Source organism: Maniola jurtina, chromosome 17 (genome assembly GCF_905333055.1).
Source record: "Maniola jurtina chromosome 17, ilManJurt1.1, whole genome shotgun sequence".
NCBI classification, from domain to species: Eukaryota; Metazoa; Arthropoda; class Insecta; order Lepidoptera; family Nymphalidae; genus Maniola; species Maniola jurtina.
The window spans coordinates 12780421-12800849 of record NC_060045.1 but is presented as its reverse complement, the minus strand read 5'-3'; the positions used below and the strand labels follow the sequence as shown (position 1 = coordinate 12800849).

The 20429-nt window shown below is 37.9% G+C and overlaps 1 protein-coding gene across 3 annotated transcripts in view; it reads right to left on the bottom strand.

Moving 5' to 3' along the window:
- Positions 1-7320: 7320 nt before the first annotated feature.
- The window catches only part of LOC123873725 (stress-activated protein kinase JNK), a 107145-nt gene continuing 94036 nt past the window's right edge, over positions 7321-20429 (bottom strand). For 2 of the 3 annotated variants that reach the window (XM_045918737.1, XM_045918738.1), the window contains exons 5-12: positions 16138-16264; positions 15542-15703; positions 11073-11202; positions 10336-10533; positions 9770-9904; positions 9137-9266; positions 8418-8863; positions 7321-7767 (exon numbers count right to left, since the gene is read on the bottom strand). In XM_045918737.1, the coding sequence (XP_045774693.1) occupies positions 8418-8863; positions 9137-9266; positions 9770-9904; positions 10336-10533; positions 11073-11202; positions 15542-15690 (1188 nt within the window). In that variant the 5' untranslated portion in view covers positions 15691-15703; positions 16138-16264 and the 3' untranslated portion in view covers positions 7321-7767. Of the gene's footprint in view, positions 7768-8417; positions 8864-9136; positions 9267-9769; positions 9905-10335; positions 10534-11072; positions 11203-13720; positions 13855-15541; positions 15704-16137; positions 16265-20429 lie in introns of those variants that run through there. The other variant, XM_045918739.1, reaches the window with a different exon arrangement.

Here is a 20429-nt window from a genome sequence, read left to right as displayed (position 1 = left end):
GCGAGTAGCAATTCGGGACGCGCTGACGAATACGTAAATACACGGTTAAGTATCGCTGAAGAATAAATCTATGGCCATCTTTATCAGCTATCTGAGACCAAAGGAAATAGTGTATTACCTCCTCCCAAATAAATAATAGGATGATGCCGTACACCACACACAAATTATATCGTCAATATATCCTATTATCATTTGAATGGGGTTTTATGAAAATATATTTTGATATCAGGACTCGCCAGTAAAATATTTTTTCAGTCAATTCTGAAACTTTTAAAACTTACCTAAAGCCAAAGCATACATGCAAATTTTTGTCTTGCAATTTGTCTACAGCTAGGGTAATCGATTGGGGATTTTCAGGACGCCTATCGCCAATCATTCAATCTATACAAGGATTCGCAGTGTCAATTAAAAATTAGCATGATTACTTTGGCTCGTACAACTCTTAAAATAGCAAGCTGTTTCCTACGATATTATGGAACAAAAGTAAAGTAACATTTTCTAAAAAAAACAGCGGCAGATTTTCGAGCGAGTTTTTGTTTTAGAAAATTAACCTAGATCTATCGAAACTTCTTTGATATGTTTGATTTGCAAAATAAAGTTAATAGCGTCTACAGACATGCCAACTTGCTAAGTTCCAACTCGAAGCCGGCTTTTTTGGCACGTCTCTAGGTGGCTTAAGATGGCAACTTGCTCTGGGAGGGAAATATAGAAGTGTATTTATTGCTTTCGTATAATCATTTATAGTCAATTACAAACTGATGCTTTTAAAATCACCATACACTAAACTATATGATCGAAGAAGCGTCGTGATATAAATTCAGCTAAGTATACATTACTTTTCTTTAATTCAAGAGAAGACTGATTCCTTTAAAAGATATTCAGAACAAAAAGTGGCACATCACACAATTTTTTTTTGTTTGTGAAAAGCTGGAAAAGTGTACAATCGTTAGGGTGATGCATAATTTTAATGTTAAACATTTTTGCTATCAACGTTCATTTCCCAAGTAACAGTTGTGTGAACGTTAATTTAAAAAACGCAATTAAATTATGTATACCCACTCCACCATAAGTTGGAGTAAATGCCTCTGAAGTTATATTAATTTAATGATTTTATAATAATTGTACAATAAACCCAATGATGGGTTTATTGTACAATTGGGATGGCTCTGCCAAGTACCAGCTCGAAGCATTGGATTCGGTGGATCGCCGAGCTAGAAGACTCATTGGTGACGAAGCACTGATGAAAACTAAACTCCAAAGTTTAGAACATCGGCGTAAAGTTGCCAGTCTATCGGTATTCTACAGGATATATTTCGGAGAGTGTGCACAAGAACTCTTTGACCTGGTTCCTCCTTCACCTTTCTACCATCGTACTGCCAGGCATCGTCAAGGTCTGCATCCGTACGTAGTCGAAATTCCTCGAACACGTACGAAACGATTTGCTTCCTCTTTCCTAATTCGAACCGCTAGGATATGGAACGCCCTTCCGACATCAGTTTTCCCTTCCACCTATAATATGGGTACCTTCAAGTCAAGAGTGAATAGGCAACTTCTAGGCAAGCGCGCTCCATCTTAGGCTGCATCATCACTTGCTAGCAGGTCTGATTGCAGCCAAGCGCTAGTCTATATAATAAAAAAAAAAAAAAAGATTTCTATAGACTTGTAATGGGCCGCCATATTGACGTAAAGGTCACAACCACAAAGGTGCATAAACACCACACCGATATCTACGTACTCTGTACGAATGTCTTTTTTTAGATAAAAAAGGAGCTTTGTCTTTGTAGTGTTATAGCATAGTAGTAATACATATAGTTTAGTAAATGGTGACTTAATTTCACAATCGTTACCGACTAGCTTTCGTCTATAGCTAATAAATTGTGCTATTTACTGAAACCACCCAATTAAAGCGCTTACACACTAACCGATCCAATTTCGGATCCGACTTCAACCGATATCTGTGTGCATCTGACTTTATTCCCACAATAATCGGACAACTTATTAAGTTACAGACAGGATAGGAGCGTTAGCTTAAAACTGGAACTGCAAAATATTTTATTTTATTTCTTCTGAATTAATAATAAACAAACGGTAAAGAGGCTGCTAAGATGTTTAAAAACTTGTATAACAATAATTTCATCGCGTTTAATTCGCGTTTTAAGCGCGTCGCTTACGCGTTTCTGTGCTAACCGGTTTGTTTACCGTTTATCTCAGCTAAAGAAAAATATACTTCATTTAGATACACATAAAACTTGTCAAATCAGAAATTTACGCACACGATATTCAAATAAAGAACAACTCATATTAGCACTATAGATTTTTCATACGTTTTCTTGTCATGTCGGATCGATATCGGATCGGATAACATGAAACGCTGTAGTCTATCAACATCCTCTGTTACACTTATCATTATTATATCACCTAGTGAGGTTTCAAACAAATAACCTACGATATTAGGTACCTCACACGTTGAGCTTCACGACCGCACCCCTAGCATCAAGAACCTCCATTTACTACCAGCACAGTAACTCAATAGTTCCTTACTGGTACATAAGGTTCACCCGTAAAGATGATTAAATGAATAGCGACTCTTGTGACGACGCAATAAAGTGCAATTCAGCTCACACCACAATAAGCACAATACAGAGACGTCAGTTAATTTTTTTTATCGCAGTGCTGTGCGAGCTGAATTGTACCTTATTGCTTTGACGCAAGGGTCGCTATTTATTTAAACGTCTTTGCGGAGTGAGTGTACTATACCTACCTGTAAGGTTATTAAGCGTTCTGTGGTACTGCGCCCTAAAGGGTCATTCCGAACAAATTATTTGGGTTTTTTGATCGACGCGATGCTCGCTATCAACAAATCGCAATTCATTTATTTTTGAAAAAATATAACGATTCTCTATATTTAAAAATGCTTTTATCTACGCCCATATTATCTTAAAATCTTATTTGTATGAATTCAAAATGTGTCTAATGTATTAAATGTGTCTTAGATAGATTATTACGAAAAAATTTAGATTAAAGCACTATTTTGTTAGGAAAATAATAAAAAAAATATTCCCGTTAATTTTTTTTTTAAAGAATGTGGATAATTTTCTTGCACAAAATCTCTAAATAAAATAAATTGACAGGTTCAAATCTAGTGCTATCCTTTTCCACAGAGAACATTAAGAAGAGGATAGCAATATGTTAAGACTGTCATTTTAGTTTAGTTATTGACTATTGTATAGACTATAGAAACAACGACCACATTGCTATGCGTCACCATAATTCAATAACTAACTAACTAACTAATAAGACGCTAGGGGTGTTAATAATAAAAACTGTACAATATTAACATAATAACTTAAAATATTTTGACTATCGTACAAAATGACTGTTCGATATACGTACTACTATTTATAGAATTCATTACTGCCAGATGGTTATCTTCGTATTTTGAATTCATTAAATACCTCTCAAGAGCTGTGGTAGCCTAGTGGCTAGCACGGCTTATTCCCCTACCTCCTTCACGAGTGATTACATACTCTTTGACCTCCTTAACAGGAGGCGGATTGTCCAATCACAACTCTCCGAAATAGGGTTGCCACTTGTCGCTGTTGATTTACGGGTTATTAGCATCAAAAATACGGGTATTAGATTTTTTCCGGGAAGCAGTGTTTTACATAGATATTTTTTTCCTACTCCAAAATCACTTCTCCTTTCAACAATCAATTCATGGTGCCCATGTATGGCTCTTAGAGTTTCAATGCTTTAATCACGCGAAAAATGAAATTGTACAAAGATAACCAACGAGCACTTTCAAATTAAATCTGCCGTACTATCGCCTCGATTCATCTATTTAATAGTCACAGCTTTTACGTATTTAAGTTGCAGCCAAAACGCCAACGTGTGAGGTGGGTCTATTAAGATACTACTTAGGTAAAAATGTACTTATCGATCTACGCGTACAGTCAAATACAATATCGTCAACAACGCAACTAGGGGCTACTTATGAAAAACTATGAACTTCACAAAAATCCCGACTAACTGACAAAATCTGTGAATAAAAACAAATCGTGTTGTATTTTAACTTGGGTAGAACGCGCACTTACTTACATGGTAACGCATATGTATACTTTTCCACGGAAAACTCACTCGTTTTCATCAATATAGTCACTCGTTTTCATCAATATAATCACTCATTTTCATCAATACAGTCACTCGTTTTCATTGATGTAATCACTCGTTCAAACTACAATGATAGATCTAAATCTAATGCTATCCTTTTCCACAGGTAGCATTATGAAAGAAATAGGAATCTATTTAGACGTGTCATTTTAGTTTAGTTTAGAAAGTGTGTACTACAAATACCTACATTATTATCTATTAAATTTCACAATTTGACAGTCAAAAGTGTACAATGATACCCTATTTGAATAAACCATTTGATTTTGATTTTGTACAACAGAAGAATTAGCCACACTTACTCATTCACTCATTTATATACCTACAGACATACCTTTGCATGGTCATCAATACAGAATCAATACCGTCAAGTTTTAATTTTGCCTCATGTAGAATTTGATTTGAGATATCTACCTAACAAGTATTTTTATGCCAATTAATTATTTCATAAAAATCTTATTGGTCAATTCTTTTCCTTATTGAGTTGTCGGGAGCAAGAGCGACTGTATCGCCAGGGAAAAGTATCCATATGCATTTTTATCAGTTGCAAAATCTCACAAACCAAAAATCGAGTACACAAGTACTATGGTAAAGTCGCAGAATGGACTGGCACAGGGTCATCAATTGCTAATTCATTATGTATTGGCAAAACGGGATCAGAAAATAGATTTTCACGAGCAATATTGCAATATATTCCATAATTCTATTAAACTATAAAAAAGTGATTGCACATTTTAAAATAATACAACAATTGTAAGCTCAACTTCATCATCTTTTGACGCCTTTTCACACGAGGACTTTTTCACGCGCGGTTAAAGCTCGCCAGATGCAACAAATTTAAATAGTTTGTATTCGAATTTGAAGATATACAGAGTAAGTAGTGGAAGTTACAAAGGGTCAGAAAACTTCTAATTCCATTCCATCAGCCTGTATGCGTCCACTGCTGGGCATAGGCCTTTCCAAGAGCGCGCCACCAAACACGTTGCCCTCAAATTGCTAATTATAAACTTAATTGACAGGTCCAATAGAAGTGCTATCTATCACTTTCATAATTTTTCTTGCGAAAAAGATAATATTAATATTTTGTGAACGACCGATAACAGTATTTTTTTTAATAGAAATAACGAGAAAGTTTGACTGTCGCCGGACGCCGCCCGTGAACCGTCACCAAACCATAGGAACCACCAAAATGTTACCGGCTTTTCAGGAATTTATTAATTCGGCTTTTGAATGACCCTATATTGAAATCTAGTGGGAACACTGCCGAAGGGAGTTGCTTCCACAAATTAAATATGCGTAGACAAAAGAAGTACGTATAAGAGTCGCCGTGTGAAAAGGCACTTCAGCAATGGTTTCCTAGGATAACGCTACCCTAGGAAACAATAGCTTTAACATAAAAAAAAAATTGCAAAAAGGGAAACGCCACCGACACTCGATCAAATGCAATATTTTACAAAAATATCCAAACGTATCAAATTCAGTCCGCATTTGTGTATAACCGCCAATATTTTTTTTAATTATATTAGCAAATCGCGAAAGGCACTCCTCTATGCAAATCAACGTGGGGTAAATGTTTAGCAAAGTGCGCTAGGTGTCGCTAGAAGAGCAGGGATAAATACACATTTGTCATTGGCTCTTTCAATCAACTGTCATTTTATTTTAACCAATGATATTGTGCCGATTCGGCCAGTCTATTTTAGAGTATTCGCATCTTTTCCTAACCAATGTAAAAAGAAAAGGACAGACAATCTTATTTTAGTTTAGAACTGTTCATTTATAACTGTAGGTAGGTACCAGTCTTGAGCATATTATTTAATTAAAATAGGGTGGAACTAATATTTTAAGTTGTTGATCTAATATTTTTTATTTTCTTTTTCGAGATTATAATTTATTAACAACCCTGGTGACGGACCACCATTTTTGAAGCACATTCGAAGGTGTCAAAATAATTGCTACCATTTATCTATGTAGTCTTTGTCGGTACGTTTATGCGTCACACACACAAGCATACTTAGTCTTCAATCTTTTAAAATACAATGGCATGGGCTTAGCCTGTTTGAAGTTTTATAATATCTTTGTTTAGTAAAAAGAAAAAGATGCAGATAACCTAAAAGTTTAGATAAAACAGAATCGACACCAAGTTCTAACTTCTAACATTAATTACTATTTGATTTTTAATCTTCTAGCGTAAATAAAAATATTCCATTAAAAATAAATTCGCACAAATAATATACACTGTTGAGCTCAAACCATAAAGGAACGTGTCTCGAACGCAAACGTAACTTGTAACTTATCCTACATATAGTTAGAAACAGGAAGAAAACTACAATTAATAGACAAGATATAGATGTAGTTCACGATGACCGCCCACCTTGGTTGTAGTAGTGAGTGTACCGATAAGCGTTAATGCATTTGTGTGCGTAACTTAATCCGTGACGCGGTCACACACCCACACTATAACAATGTGTGCGTGTGCACTCACACAAACATAGCCAAACAGCAAACGGTCCTCGTGAAATTGAACATCTGTAACAGGTTCCGAGTGAAATCACGTCATCTAACATTCTACTGTGTTACACTGCCTTACGTTATTTGTACACGTTCATTCGCTCTGAGCCAAGAGTGAAACGTTTTACGTGAAAATTCGACACTAAAGTTGCAGAGAAATGGCAAATATTCGTACAGTATCAGAAAACTAGCAGCAAACTGGAGAGCGATAGATCGATACTAAAATTAGAGACAGATGGTAATAAAATTTTACCTTATTGGTACCTATCAGAACACTAGTTGAACGAACTAGAGAATGATAGTTTTACTGACGGATTATTTCCATAAATTAACCAAAACAACCAAGTCAAGCCTTATGTGCAACTTTTTAAGTTAACGTTAACTGATTTACGCAAATCTGTCATTAAATACGGAGATGTCAAACCTCGACGTTTTTTTCCCGACTACAGTAATTGACATGTGCATAAATCTGTCATTAAAAATGGACGCAAACGGCATGGAAAAGTTTTCTGTCCCTTTACTGAATTACATACTGAATGAAATGTGCGAAAATCTGTCAGTATCACAATGGACGGGAAAGTTTTCTGTCCCTTTCCCCTCCCTACTAAATGACATGTACATAATATGGCCGTTAAAGGGACGGAATGTTTTCTATCCCTTTCCCATCCATAAAAATTTTGTCCCTTTCCCGTCCATACTAAATTTTACGCAGAGTTATGCGTCAGAAATGGACAGAAACCCGAATCGTAATCAATCTGCTAATTTTTATAGCGAATAAATTAAATATTAGAGGACGCATTTTAATTTCCCATAGCATTTGACATTTCTCGACAGCTCCAGTGTAGAGCTTTAACGCAAAAGGTTACTTCTAAGACTATACAGTAGAATGAACGAGTCATTTGCACTCATCGTGGCGCGTATTGCACATAAAACCGCAATAAATATATACATCAGTTTATTGTATAACGTTGGGTCGGAGCGTTGGCTCCTTACCGCCGGTGGCCAGCGCAGCCCAGCGCGTTGGCGCTTTCAATATAGTCTTTGCACTATTCTCTGTGTAGATTATATCTCGGCGGTCAGCGAGGCTGAAACCTGCAAATGAAAATGTTTGAAGTTAGTATCGTACCATTGCTTGGTAGTTGTGAAAATAATGCAGCTAATTCTGTACAGCACAACTTTTAAGCTAAACTAAAATGAAAGGTCTAAACACAGTGTATAAAATTAATAATTAATTAGTAGTGCTTTAGTATTTTTCAAAACCCGTGAAGTCTAGCGTGCAGAACTCTGGGATAATACTCCACCTACGAGGCAGCATTGGCCCCGCGGCACTTATGTACGCAATGTTCGTTGACCTCTAGTGTCAATCAGATGTTTTATTTGCAATATATTGGAAAATTTTAGAAAATACAAGATGTTTTTTTTTGTGGTATCATATCACTTGTCATCATTTTTGCTAGCGTTCTACTTGCCCTGTATACTGCCCTATCATAATGCTGTATCTTAAGTTAAGTCAAAGTATGCTTTAAATATATCAGCTTAAGTGCTGAAAGCCGGCAGCATTCATGGAAGCAGTACTTCTGGTGAGCGAGAACTGGACGTAATATAGTGCGCGGCGCGGCGCAACGGCACTATGTCGAATGCATTTTGTAAACCAGTTGTGGCATGCCTATGTCGTAAGTGACGTACGGAGGTATGGAGAACAGCCATTGGAGGTATGGGTGTTGTTAGGAGAGACATAGTACCTATGTGGTGAGCGCGGGCTGCGCGTGGTCGGGCGGCGGCGCGGGGTGCGCGGCGGGCGGCGGCGCGGCGTACTCCACCACCTCCTGGTAGATGAGCTGCTTCCACTGGTCCACGGTGTGCTCGCGCTCGTCCACCGAGTGGTCGTAGGAGGCGGGCGCGGGCGCGTTGACCTCGCCCTCGTCGTACCACACGTTGATGTAGGGGTGCAGCAGCGCCTCGTCCACGCTGATGCGGCGCTCGGGGTCCACCACCAGCATGCGCGACAGCAGGTCGCGCGCCTGCGACGCCTTGAGGCGGTTGTGCTCGCTGGAGTCGGACGGGAACAGGATGTCGGGGAACAGGCGCTCGAAGCTGTAGCCGGCGTAGCGCGGCCGGTTCTCCACGTAGTTGCGCACCGTGGGCTGCAGGCGCGCCATGAACGCGGCCGACGGCGTGCCCAGTTGCTCTGCGGACCATACCCACACACGTCGCACGGTCAACTCGCACACGGGCAACAACATTGTGTAGTAAAGATGAAGTTTCAAGTTTTATTATAACATCAGCTTATGCCCGAAACTTGATCTGCGTGGATTAGACCAAACCACCTTTTAAATATTTAAATTTTTATATACCAAATTAAGTCAGTTTTGCATGAAACAAATAAAAGACTCGTTCAAGTGTTTTTAAGTAAAACTCTTTTGTAAGGCCGTATGTGTTTAATAAAAGTGTGTGTACAAACCAATAATTTTGTTCCACTGGTCGATGTGGTCCGTGCCGGGGAACAGCACGCCGCCGCGGATCATCTCGCCCATGATGCAGCCCACGGACCAGATGTCCACGTTTTCCGTGTAGCCCATCCCTAGTATCACCTGAAGAAATTAAATTTTTTTTAGCTGACAAAACATTAAAATGAAGGAACAACCGGAGAGAGAGAGAGAGATAGAGAAAAAGAGAGAGAAAGAGAGGGGGGGGGGGCGGAAGAGACTTTAAGTCAAGTATCTATTGTTTTCACAGGTTTTGACGAGGCAATGTGTAGTATAAAGGCGATCACAGTGGATAGGAGACGGTCGAAGTGATACAGGGCATACAAGAACCTGCATAGCCTCAAAGAAGAATCAATTTTTTAAGTAATTATGAAAAGCCTTTCCACATGCTACTTGTAAAATGGTCCATCTCTACTTTGTACCACCAAATAAATTGATAAACCTCCCATTTTTTTTTCTTTTTTTTTCATGATGCCAACTTCGATGTATCATCAGATTGGTCTCATCTAAAGGTGCAGTTTCGCCCACTTCTAATTGGATAACATTATTTATGTGCAAATCTATAGGTACTCTTCTATAAAAAAAAGGTGTAAGATGTGGTGATATACCTCAGGAGCCCTGTAGTATCTGGTGACGACGTAGGGAGTCATCATGAAGGTCGTGCCCGCCGTGCGCGCCAGCCCGAAGTCCAGGATCTTCAGCGTGCAATCGCTTTTCACCACGATATTGGACGGCTTTAGGTCCTGGAGGTAAAGAATATATAAATAATATGCACCATAATGGTGTAAATTAGTTACAAAATTGGATCAGGACAACTTTTGTCTTTAATTGTCTTGCTTTTGATTTTAATTGAAGCATACAGCTTGAGTGGTTTGAGAGATGAATATGTTACATTTATATGCTTCGTTTTTATCTGTGACACCGACAAAAAAATAAATGCATTTCTTTCTTTCTTTCTATTCATGAAAACATCTTTAAGCGATCGGGTGAAATGCAGCGGTGCATTATCCAGAGAACGTGGAGTTTACTAATACGTGTACGTTCAAACTTTTTTTCTATGGGCCTTTTATAAGTGACCTTAATATGCCACATTCGAACTTAAATTGTGGCTCTATGGAAGACCAGTACTCTGCTCAACATAAGAAAAAAAGTGTACCCCATATTATGGCCATACCCGGTGTATAATTCCAGCAAGATGGAGATGCTTGATGCCGCACAGCATCTGGTACAGCAGGTAGCTCATGCGCTCGTGGTCCAGGTCCATCTGGATCACTTGGCACAGGTTGGCATCCATCAGCTCCATCACCAGGTACACGTCCTGGAACTCTTCCAGGCTCTTCTGTGGCGTGAACGCGTTTAGCAGACCGATTATCTGGAAAGGTCCAAATCATTAGAACCGGGGTCCTTTTTCATAGGGACTCAGCTGAGACTCAACCGCGACGCGCTGCGAGCTGAGTCCCTATGAAAAAGGACGCCGGATAGGTTCGAAACTAGTTGGGCTCACGTCGACTAAATACGTGCGTTTAGCCTATGTAGGAACATTTGACGCCTGTCAATGACGTCGATGCCTCGACGTTTTTTTAAAAGTTTAACCTTTTTTTTTAAAGTTCAGCTGTCGTGAACTGTGAACAGCATAAATTATGCAAAAAAAAAAAAAGATTTTAAAGGCCTGGTATCATAAAAGAGCACTGACGCCTCGCTCCGCTCGAAACTCGCAACCGACGGGATGACAGCGTGGCCGCTTCCACCTATTTACGCTCTTTCAGCCCGCTCCGCTAGACTCTTTCGCGGTCGAGCCTCAACTATGGAAATTATCGTTGCGAGTTAAACGGACAACTCATTAATGACCTCGCTCATTTCGCGGTCGAGCCCCGGTTTGCTCTTTGACATGTCAGTTAGCAGTTTACTCACATTTTTATGGTTGACCAGCTTCATGAGTTTGAACTCGCGGTAGGCGCGCTTGGCGTGCGTCACGTTCTGGAAGGGCCGCGACAGCTTCTTGATGGCTACGTTCTGCTGCGTCACCGTGTCGTACGCCGCGCTGAGAACACCACTCGATATAATACGCGTCACTCATACATTAGGAGGTTAACTGCTGAGTAATAAACGTATGATGGTTTGAGCTGCAGGGCAAGATACAATACAAGATCCGATACAAGTAAATACGAATACCTAAGTACTCGATACTTTTTTTTTAATAAGTATTAGCCATCCTAATCATGACAAATACTCCCCTTTCTCCTCCAATTAAGTGTAAAGCTTGTGCCAGGAGGGTACGACAATAGTGCAAAGGATGGGGTTTGAACCGCCGACCTTTCGGAATTCAGTCCGCTCCTCAACCGTTGAGCTATCGAGGCTCAACGGTTCAAAGTCTTTTGTTTCGATACCGAGTAGTAACTGTTAAATATTTCACCCTATAATAAAAACAAAAAAAAAATGAGGCATTAATATAGAAGCCATGCAAATCACACATATAATATATTGTTTTTATGTAATAAGTGGATTAATATTTAAGCTAAATTTATTGCTTTAGAGATAAATAACAATAATAATCATTAATTAGATAACGATATTAAGTATAGTACCTATGCTGTAACAATCGTTTACTACTTACCTATTAACTAGAAGTTTATTTAGGAATTCTAGATTTAATTACCAACTCCACTGTGGAGGCGAAATAAATATAGTCATTTATTTTCCTAGTAGAAAAAGAAAATTTAGACAAGTAAATTGATAAAATGTCTGAATTTACGTGGGTTTCGCTATAATATAATTAATGTGTAGGATGAGATTTAAGTAGGCAGATTTTTCTCCACTGAAAGAATTAATGCCTCCTAATTAAATCATTACACCTACTCGTTCAATACTGTTTCTGGGTTAATTGTCGTGATTAAAGTCTTCAATTTTGGCGTTGGCCCATTTTTATTTTCGTCGTATTTTTCTTATATTTTGCTCCTTTTTAGCTTTGGATCTATATTCTCATTATCTTATCAGATCGATCTTATCATTTGAATGATAGTAATCAGTAATCAGTAAGTATCTGTGGAAAAAATTTACATCTCCGGCATAAACCTCGATTTAAATTTTTAATATCATAAACACACACCTTTAAAACTTACCAAGAACCCAAAACAACCAAAACCCATATTTACTAATTTTCTTAGATTACTATGTTTATAATAATTAAAATATAATAATAATGTCGAGATTGTTAAATTATATGTATGGGCAGTGTGTAAACGCCTCAGTATATTCTGCCAAAGTTACTGAGATTATTATTTATTAATATCACATGTAATCATGAGCAATATATATCATTCGAAATCGTAAAGAATTGTCCAAATGAGAGATTAGTCATAATAACCAAAGCAATGTGAGTTGCAGTTTTTCTTAATTTTTATTTATTTTCAGGCCATTTCAAACATATCAGATCAAGTGTTTGAAGAAACACGAGAGTTCTATCGTCTGAATTGGAAAATGTTGTCGCTTGTCGAGAATGAACACATGAGCTATTTTATAGACTAGAAATAACTTCAAGCCAAGAAGACTACCCTGAAACACACCATGTGTAAAGTATCCGATTGTCATTTGTTATGGTGTTGACCTGTTGGACAGTCAATTCAATTTACGCAGTGAACGTTGGTTCCCACTTATTCCAAGAGACTAGTAGAGTTAACCTAAATCTTTACTGTCACAATTTATACCAATGTTATGAAGTTATTATTGTCATGTGCTCCAAATGAGATAGGGATTAGTCAATCAAAGCAGTATGAGGATTACATTCAAGTGGATTAAGTTATATTGAATATTAATATTTTAGTAAATTGGGGTTAATCCGTTTTTAGGTTATATTTAAGCATGGCGATCGAATCAAATAAGGTATGTAGGAGGACTTGTATCCCCTGGATAAGAAGATATTATCCCTTGCTGCAAATGAAGATATAAGCTATTTATTTATATTAGAATTAATCTTGGACCAAGAGGACTGCTTTGAAAGATCTCATGCGTAATGGGTAATTAAGACGTAATGCTATCTTGACATAATCGATCCTTGACGTTATGGGGAATATCACCATAGAAAAGTTTGTCCCTCATTGAAAATACAAACATGGACGTAGTGGTATTTTGACATATTGAATCCTTAACGTCATGGAGAAGATCAGCAAAAAAAAGATTGTCTCTTGTTGAAAACGTAAACAGACGTCATTTATATAGAGTAGAAAAAATATTGGACCTAGAGTACTACCTCAGGGACACCATGTTTATTGGGCAATAATTGCGTTCTAACATAAGATTCTACTTTGATGTTATGAGCTAGTCAGGTAGATGACTTTTAAATAGTAAAGATTTGTTCTCACACAATCCAAGAGACTTCGAAATCTGGATTAATTTTGCTAGCTTTAATCCTAAACTTTTCAGTTATATCAATGTTATGAAGTCGTTATATTTTATTAATTTTATGAGCAGCACCATTCGGAACCTCAAACGCCCCAAATGAGAGATTAGTCAACCAAAGCGGTATGAGTATCACAAGCGCGTGCGATGTCCGTCGTTCTTACCACACCATGCCTTGCGCGCCGGCGCCGCGCCGCACTAGCTCAGTGTACCGCGTCGGAATCGTGAACACTGTGTCACCGAGTGTGACCGAGTAAAACTGAATCATGTCTACCGGCTAACGTAATAACTGGATCAGCTATAAAGAGAATAAAGCCGATCACACACTTGTACATGCCGAACGAGCACCTAGCGCCGCTTGCAACGAATTGTTTTTGAATTACTGTCGAAATTTTACGAAATCCTGTGCCTCGCACATCTATCCGCATCATATTACGTACGTTGGAAGTTGACTTTGATATCGTGATGATGTTTTAAGTTTAGCGACGGCGGACAGCGATAGACAGGGACAGAACACTCGTCCGACTACGTTTCAGTGATCAAAATGATTTACCAATACCATCATTCGGATTTCGATCACTGAATTCATTTATTGCAGTACTGATAAATGTGCGACGCTTTATAAAATTCGTTACGTTCGATACGTTCAGTACATATAAATGTGTGATCAGCTTAATGATAACAAAGAGAAATTATATTTCATTGGTAAAGCCCGTTCGGCTGAGGAGTGATTTAATAAAATTGTAAGAAGAGACACCATTTTATACATGGTCTCGTTGCATTGAGCTTTTCCGGTGTTGATCATGTTAATTGGATATATTGAGCAGATTTTCATGCTATCCATACATTTGAAGTACACGATAAAGGTAACATCAATGACGTGGATAAAGAAAGTATTAAAGCGTAATGACCCATTTATGAACAGAGTTAAAGGGTTATCGATTTTGAGGTAAAGTGGCCAATTAATTTCGAATATGATTTGATAAAGGTGAATTTTGAAGTAATAGAGTCTGTCGATTATGAATACATTAAATTGATATGAAGTTCAAAATTAGATTTGGAGATAGCAAACCAATATTAGGAACATATCACGCAATATGCAACCAAGTTCAAAGTTTCAAATCATTCATCGGACAGGATTATAAGCGATTGATACAGACTGGCATTGATATGAAACTATCTAGGAGAGCTGTGCAAATACAGTGCATGCCAGAAATGAATTGCGTGCAGAATATCGTGAATGTATTTCGACAAAGAAACTACGATACAAGCGTCAGTACAGTTTTGAATTTCATTATACTAAGCTGAAAGAAAATAGTTTTTGTGAAATGCAATAATTAAAATTAACACAAATTATACAATTAAATAACAGAAACAAATTACAGCAATCTACAAAATATATTTAAGGATTTAATCGAATTAATAATACATCACAAACACCAATATTAATAGAGTTTCCAAAGCTGTTTAGGAACACCTCAATATTTTAAATATTTTGACTATCTTCTAAATTGGTCTGCTTCGGTGGACATCTTCAGCTGGTGCTAGTTACCATACCATAATAACAAAGCCTTGTGACCTTATCTAACGATTTAGAGGTCTGGGGTGTGGATAATATACCTTTCTATTATTATGACAACGAAATCCTTGGCGCATCTTCCACTGTCTCGTAGAGTGTGCTCTAATGTGGTTACCAAAAATCCAGAAGATGCGATCACAATGGCAAAAAGTCGGCCAAATGTGTTGCGAGCATAGAGAAACGAATACCACCATTGTATCACCCTTTACAGAGTCAGTGTCAGACTCAACGTATTATTTCTCTGGTGAAAATTATTCTTTTACCTCATGCACCTTGGTTGAGCATACGGCAGTTTGTACTATGGCAAAATTGCCGTCTTCCAAGAATCGCATATCAATAGACGAAGATATGAGGGGGTTTGGACCACACCTAGCCTAGGATGTCAGAGAAGGAAGGAAGCACTTACCACACGATTCCCTGCGCGCCGGAGCCGATTGGCTTGAGGTTCTGGTAGCGCTTGAGGATGGTGAAGCGCGTGTCGCCGACCTCGACCGTGTAGAAGTGGGGGTGGCGCGGCGGGGCCGACATGGCGGTAGCGGGCGCCGCGTGGGGCATGGACCACCCCTAGCTGGGGATGACAAAGAAGTTTTGTTACAACTAAGTATACCATTATTTACCAACAAATACCAACAGATGGCGTTAGCTGCATAATAAAGTGCGCTAATGTTTTTAGGGAAGGTATAAGACGTTGCCTTGTAACTTTGTTAGACATTCCGAATTGCACGTGAGGCCTACATCCCAATATTCTCAACTTCTTAAGTCATATTACCCACAGCGGTCCGTCCGGCACGCAGTCTCATCGCGCGTTTGCGAGCTGAGTCCCTATGAAAAAGGACCCCAGATCTAACTAACTAGAAACTTCGAAACTAGTCGGGCTTACATCGACTGTACTTGTAAAAGTCTAATTGAAAAATGTAATGTCTAAAGTGTAATTGAAAGAAAAATTTGAATTTGAATTTAAATTACTTTAATCATAATAAAAAATATATATTTTTGACTTACTTTAGAAAAACGTCCGTGGAGAAGGAGCGCCGGGGTCCATAAAGCGCAGTCGCTGTTTATTGTCTGTGGCTGGTTCACTCGGACAGTCTTAGCGGTGGAAGACTAGCTGTTGATGCGATTGTTACGTCTGGAAATAACAGTGTAAATTGAAAATTTATAATACCCCCGACAAGTGAAGGTTACAGTAACTAGAAAAGAGCTGATAACTGTCAAACGGCTGAACCGATTTTCTTCCATTATAGCTAAGAACACTCTCGATCAAGCCACCTTTCAAACAAAAAAAAAAACTAAATTAAAATCGCTTCATTAGTTTAGGAGCTTACGATGCCACAGACAGATACACAGATACACACGTCAAACTTATAACACCCCTCTTTTTGGGTCGGGGGTTAAAAACATCAACATAAGAGTCCTCGAAGCCTAAAGAGTGGAACAGTTTGCGTTTGACTACAGTCTTGACTAGAATTCTTGATTGAACGTATGAACAATTTGATCGCGTATATATTATTTTTCAAAGGTTTTAGACAAACTTTTAAAATCTACGTTAACTATGCGGGAATCTGTGCTTGTATGGGCGGGAAAGGGATGGAAAAATGTCGTTCTGAGTGGGTATGCTCTACTGTAGAGTTTGTTGTGGGCTTCTTCTCAGACCAGGGCGCGTTTGGAACGCTCGTAGCCTGCGTTTTAAGTTTACGTAATTAATTAGCACCATTACATCATTATGTTATGAATTTCATTGAATAATTGACGGTCAATAAGTCATTTAAAAAAATTCAAATAAACTCCGACTGCGGTTTGAAATGCACCTTTTTCAGCCTGCATATTAAAGCGCATAAAATCAACCATTTTGAGTTTGTTTACCCAGTGACACTCGCGCCATCAAGACGAATCTAATGACGTATTATTTATATAAATCGGTTGAGCCGTTGAGTACATACAGGTCAAACACATAACCTCAAACTTTCCAACCAAATTTCAAACTTCAATAGGTGGTTCAAACTTTTGTACCACCTATTGTAGAACGTATATTCACAATGAATAAATTATGATTATGATTATTATGATTATGGGCTTCGCCGTGGGGGGTGAAGAAGGTCCAATGGTCCAATTTGAATAAATGATTTGTGTTTGAGACAAGAACAATTTTCTTAATTTTTGTATGACATAGGTAATACATGTACATAATTGTGGTTAATATCTTTAATTATATTCCTTAGGCCCTTAAATACAAAAGTAACAACTAAATTGCTTACAAAACGCAATTTACTCGCAACACACAAAATGCTATCAAGAGCCTAACGACATCGTCCTTTGATCGCTATTCCACTTTCATTCCAAGGTTTCACTCAGAAATGTTCCCATTTAAACAATGTTCTGTAAGTCAATTATGGAGAAAAATATCTTACGAGTGGAAGTTTGTTATTAATTAATTATACGTAGATACCACGCGAGACGCCCCTACGTTATTCTGACATCCATACTTAATATTATCAATGCGAAAGTGTGTCTATGTTCCCATCTGTTTAACCGTTCTAGACGCAATTGGGTATGGAGATGCTCGTAGCTAGCATTCCAGGAAAGGACATAGGCTACTTTATCTCTTGAAAAATCAGAGATCCTACGGAATTAAAAAAACTTAAATCCACGTGGACAAAGTCGCGAACATGTCCTATTTGGCGTAGAGATAGCTTGCTTCCTGAAGATAGGTATATACGGGATTGTTTTAGCGGAATCGCTGTCGCATTGTTACCGTCTTACCAAGTTTCGGTCTAAGGGTGCCTGTCAATTGAAGCGCGGCGGAGCGGAGATGTACAAGTCGGCCACTCCGTTCTCCACTCCGCTTCACCTCAATATACTAATCATACAAAATTTTAGTCCAACGAAATGAGTGGCAAAAACTGAGACAAAAGACAAGGCCCTAAACTAAACCCGATAAAACTTATCCTGGATTAAAACTCTAGATAAAAATTCATTGCAAAATTAATTGAATTTTATGTTGAATGAAGTTTATGCTTGGGATCCCAAAGGTGACCATCAGATGATAAAAAAACAGGCCAAGTGCTAGTTGGACTCACACACTAAGGGTTCCGTAACAGCGTACAATAAATAATACTTTAATTTTTTCAAATTTTTATGGTGGTCATTTTATATTTGTTTTTATTTGTTGTTATAGCAGCAATAGAAATACATATTCTGAGCAAATTTCAACTCTCTACCTATTACAGTTCACGAGATACAGCCCGCTAATAGACAGACGGACGGACGGACGGACAGTGGAGGCTTAGTAATAAGGTCCTGTTGGAACCCTTCGGGCAGAGGGAACCCTAAAAATGACCTTTAGAATATTATTTAATAGAAGAATTTGCAGGCACATTTCGGTCTGAGCGTAATTGCTAATTTGCATCTTCAAGTGGCAATTTGAAGCCTCCGGGCTTGCGACGGTTAAGGTAATAGACTACAGGCCCATGTTTAAAAATGGGTGGGTCATATGAACCACCAGGTGACGTAGACAGGACGATATAAGAGCATAAAATAATAAGTTTCAGCACTATGCCGTCACTTGTAAGCTGTCCAACAGAGTGCTGGTGAGAATTGAAAAGTGCAGGTAGAGTGAGTACATTTTGGTCATATATTTTTGTACGGCATTTTTACCATCGATAGATCCATGAAAAATAATAAGAAAGCGCGCAGTGCCGTAAAAAAATGGTGCGCCACAAAGTCAGTAAATGTTTTGATTTTCTGACAATTTCCGGGGTAAATTTGGTCATTTAATTCTGTACGGCACTAGTTTCATACTGTTTCAATACCGCCTCTAATCCATTATTCCGCAACGCCGTACAAAAATCATGCGACAAGGGGAAAAAATTGAGGGTAGCAACCCCCTCTCTTTCCGTGGTCCGGGGGGTGATTTGAGAAAGTACGGCTTTGGTTCCAAAACATTATCTAGCACTCAAAAGTACTATTAAAAATAATGCCGTAAAAAATTAGTGTTCATTTGAATGTGTATCAATAATTATCTTAATTTCATGGTATACTTAATTTTTAAAGCTGTAAAATCATTTGACTCTGTACGGCAACTTTTTTTTTAACATGATAGTGTAAAATACTATTGTTATATAGTATTGCCGTTCAAAAGAAACTGTTCTAAAAAAAATTATAGATAAATACAAAAACTGAAATTTTTCAAATTATTGCAAAAGTTTAAATATTCATAGATTAATAAAATATAGCAATTTTCTACGCTTTTCCCTTGTTTTAAATAGTATTAAGATAAATAAATTAGGAAAAAATTATGCCGTACATTTTAATGCAGACCATATCTTTTAGGCTGATGAAAATGACGCTACCATTTTAAGGGTAGTACTTTATGGCCATCTGATACTGTACGGCATTAACATATTTTTGAAGAGAACAATTGATAATATGATAAAATCACTATGCCGTCTAACTGAAGTGAACGGGTGTGTATATAATATCCACATCCCCTACAAACCTTTGGACCAACGAAAATGTACGGCATGTAAAAAAATATTATCTATGCATAAAACACTTTCAAAATAAATTAATTTTATGTTGTTTCAAATCACCCCCCGGACCACGGAAAGAGAGGGGGTTGCTACCCTCAATTTTTTCCCCTTGTCGCATGATTTTTGTACGGCGTTGCGGAATAATGGATTAGAGGCTGTATTGAAACAGTATGAAACTAGTGCCGTACAGAATTAAATGACCAAATTTACCCCGGAAATTGTCAGAAAATCAAAACATTTACTGACTTTGTGGCGCACCATTTTTTTACGGCACTGCGCGCTTTCTTATTATTTTTCATGGATCTATCGATGGTAAAAATGCCGTACAAAAATATATGACCAAAATGTACTCACTCTACCTGCACTTTTCAATTCTCACCAGCACTCTGTTGGACAGCTTACAAGTGACGGCATAGTGCTGAAACTTATTATTTTATGCTCTTATATCGTCCTGTATACGTCACCTGGTGGTTCATATGACCCACCCATTTTTAAACATGGGCCTGTAGTCTATAATGATTCTATATTAGACCTTAAGATAAAATATGTATAATTATTTTATCAAAAAAAAATTATACAGGTTAACTTGACTGCCGTGATAGCCACGGAAAATAGTTAGTATAACTGTTACGTAATTTCATACAAGTAATTATACAGACAAAAATCTCAAGTGGCGTTAACCATTTTGAGTCACCAACTAATCACAAACATAAACAGCACTAAGATCCTACTACTACCCGCAAACTTCCGAAAGATATAATTAAA